Genomic DNA, 3234 nt, shown 5'->3' with positions numbered 1-3234 from the left:
TCTACTTTGACTTGCGACGATAGGTTGACTATACAGGGTCATTCGTATTTTACCGACAAGATATTTCATCAGACTTATGAAGAGTATCTCGAATCTTTAGAGAAAATGAATTCATTGCTTGAAATGGATTCGACAGAGATACCAAGATCATCCTCATCTCAATCCATTGCTCAAAATTCGTCCAACATTACTACTGTTTATCACCACACGCGTCTTCCCCGGATTGATATCCCAAAATTTAATGGCTCGCCCTCCGAGTGGCTTTCGTTTAAGGACTTGTTCTGTTCTCTCATTTTAAATCATCCCACACTGACTTCGGTGGAAAAGTTACAATATTTAAAAATGAGTCTTATTGGATCCGCAGCTCACTTACTGAAAAATACCATGTTAACGGCAGATAATTTTCAAAAGGCATGGGACGCGCTCATATCTTTCTATGAAAACAAGCGCTTATTAGTTAACGCTGCCCTCCAGTCCTTGCTTACTTTAAAACGCATGTCTAAAGAATCCGCCAACGAATTGGAACACTTGTACTAGCGTTATGCAAATTTATAGAACGTTGGAAACCCTGGAACGACCTGTAAGCACGTGGGATGATTTTCTAGTTTTTATTACTGTCCAACGCCTAGATGCAGAAACGGTAAAAGCATGGGAGCACTACTTAGGATCCTCGAAAGATTTGCCCACGTGGAAACAATTTAGTGAATTTTTAGTTACCAGACTTATCTCTTCAAGCCTTTGAGAAATCTCGCACGGGCAAACTTACTTCTAATGCACCTCAAAATCCGGTTAAGGCACATTATAATGGAAAATCAAGGGATGTTGCTCCTCATAATTCGAAGGCCTGCCTTCTCTGTTCAGATAACCATTATATTGCCTCCTGTCCTCAATACGTAACTAAATCTACACCACAACGAATCGAGCTGGTTAAAAGGAAAAAGCTGTGTTATAATTGCCTCGGAACACATAAAATCTCTGCTTGCCGTGTTACAAAACGTTGTTTCAAATGTGGGTCTAAGCACCACACTTCCATTCATACAGATAAATCTCAGCCCACTACGTCAAAGAAAGAGGATGCAAAGACAACTGAATCGGCTGCTAGTTCTTCTAAACAGGGAGATAAACATTCATTGAATTCCAGTTGACTAAACGCTTCATCCTGCGTGCTACTAGCGACTGCTACGGTAGTAATTGTGACGCCCAATGAGGAAACCACTACAATCAGAGCGCTCATTGATCAAGGCTCAGAGGTTTCGTTAATTTCCGAAAGAGTTGTACAACGACTTCATCTTCCCCGAAGTCATTCGTCGATTCCATTAATTGGAATCGGAGCTCAAAATTCCTACCGAACTAAAGGAATAGTTCGCTTAACATTGAGAGCTCATTTCGACAATTCACATGAATTCTCGTGTCAAGCGCACGTCTTACGAAAATTAACAACTTCCATTCCATCGGGAAAAATTGAGTCACCTTCATGGCCGCACTTAGAAGGATTGCAGTTGGCAGATCCAGAGTTTCTGTCGCCGCGAGCCGTCGATATAATTCTTGGAGCTGACATATATGGACACATAATTCAACGTAAAATCAAAAAAGGGCCTCCCAACACACCCATTGCTCAATTAACCAAACTTGGCTGGATTATTTCCGGACCAACGAGTTTAAATAGAGCTACCACTAGCGGATACAGCTATCACGTGTCAGTCAACGAAGACTTATATAATCTTCTTCATCGCTTCTGGCAATTAGAGGAAATTCCGTCTCTCAACACGTCATCTTTGTCAGTGGATGAACAGGAATGCGAAACCCATTTCCAATCGACCTGTACGCGCGACTCTCATGGACGATACGTGGTAAGATTGCCATTCAAACAATCCAGTACTCAATTAGGAGAATCTCGATCTAAAGCTTTTCGTATAATGAATCATTTGTCGCGAAAATTTACAACTAATTCAAATTATGCGCAAGCATACTTCGAATTTATTTCCGAGTATGAACGATTACAACATATGCAGTTAGTTCCCGAGTCCCAACAAGAACCTTGTCATGCCTACTAACTTCCACACCATGGTGTTCTGCGAGATCATAGCCTTACCACGAAGCTACGGGTGGTTTTTAACGGATCCAGTCGCACTACATCGGGATGCTCTTTGAATGATATATTGCATACTGGAGCCAAACTTCATACCAATCTATTGGACATCCTTATCTGGTTTCGAAAGTTTTTCTATGTATTTGTTTGTGACATCGAGAAGATGTATAGGCAAATTAAGGTACATCCTGACGACTGGAAATACCAACGGATCCTGTGGATCAATCCAGACAACAATCTCGTTACGTACGAATTAACTACTGTTACCTATGGGTTAGTTTGTTCGCCATTTTTATCTCTCCGGACATTGCAGCAATTGATAGAAGACGAAGGAGAGAAATTTCCTCTGGCCGTTCCTTCGTTAAAAAGAGGCAGATATGTAGATGATATATTTGGAGGAGTCGATACCATCGATAAGGCTCAAGAGATAGCCCATCAACTAAATCATCTCTGCATGGCGGGCGGTTTTCGACTACAGAAATGGATAAGTAATCATTCTGCCGTTTTAACATCAATTCCGAAGGAATATCAAATAACTTCTACGAACTTCCAAATTGAGGATAATGCAATTGTTCACGCTCTAGGATTGTGTTGGCAACCGTCAACCGACACATTTCAATTCACATTAAAATTTCCTCCCACAAAGGTTTTAACAAAGCGAACAGTCCTATCTACCATATCCACCTTGTTCGATCCTATAGGATTACTGTCTCCTATCACGATCACCGCAAAGATTTTCATGCAAGAATTGTGGACCCTTCGATTGAGCTGGGATGATCTTCTGCCGGTCAATGCAGCAACAAAGTGGAATAATTTCCTTACAGCACTGAAAGACATGCCTCAATTTAACTTCCCACGATGGCTTGGAGGCCAAGCCAATAGTACAGTGGAAATTCATGGATTTTGTGACGCTTCACAACACGCCATGGCGGCAAGTGTTTACCTGCGAACCACCAATGAAGATGGAAGCGTGACTACCAACCTAATCGCATCAAAAACCAAAGTTGCACCCTTAAAGCGACTCACGATTCCACGGCTTGAACTCTCCAGTGCCATCATTTTAACAAAGCTTGTGGTTCATATCTTGAGGATACTTGACGACGAGAATGTCGTTAGTAGGGTATATAGGGGGATTCTAACTCGGG

At 41.7% G+C, this 3234-nt stretch overlaps 2 protein-coding genes across 2 annotated transcripts; both read left to right on the top strand.

The window, feature by feature from the left end:
• The first annotated feature begins 541 nt into the window (after nucleotides 1-541).
• Nucleotides 542-2054, top strand: LOC105568515. Its single transcript, XM_012024241.1, has 3 exons — nucleotides 542-640; nucleotides 714-1101; nucleotides 1174-2054. The coding sequence occupies exons 1-3, from the start codon at nucleotides 542-544 to the stop codon at nucleotides 2052-2054; spliced, it is 1368 nt and encodes a 455-aa protein (XP_011879631.1).
• A 198-nt stretch (nucleotides 2055-2252) lies between these two features.
• On the top strand, nucleotides 2253-3209 carry LOC105568508 (the record flags this gene model as incomplete). Its single annotated transcript, XM_012024228.1, has 1 exon — nucleotides 2253-3209. A coding segment is annotated over exon 1 (957 nt), but the record flags the coding sequence as incomplete, so codon positions are not given.
• Between the last annotated feature and the right edge of the window lie 25 nt (nucleotides 3210-3234).

This window comes from Vollenhovia emeryi, unplaced genomic scaffold (assembly GCF_000949405.1).
Source record: "Vollenhovia emeryi isolate VEMERY1.0 unplaced genomic scaffold, V.emery_V1.0 DF942525.1, whole genome shotgun sequence".
NCBI lineage: Eukaryota > Metazoa > Arthropoda > Insecta > Hymenoptera > Formicidae > Vollenhovia > Vollenhovia emeryi.
This window is presented reverse-complemented; position numbering and strand designations above follow the sequence as displayed.

Bases quoted from the DNA above. Each gene is read 5' to 3' on its own strand.
- LOC105568515 (XM_012024241.1), top strand. From the start codon at position 542: ATGCAAATTTATAGAACGTTGGAAACCCTGGAACGACCTGTAAGCACG. The intron at 641-713 runs GTAAAAGCATGG...GTGAATTTTTAG, and splicing joins AACGCCTAGATGCAGAAACG to TTACCAGACTTATCTCTTCA. The intron at 1,102-1,173 runs GTTCTTCTAAAC...GCGTGCTACTAG, and splicing joins GACAACTGAATCGGCTGCTA to CGACTGCTACGGTAGTAATT.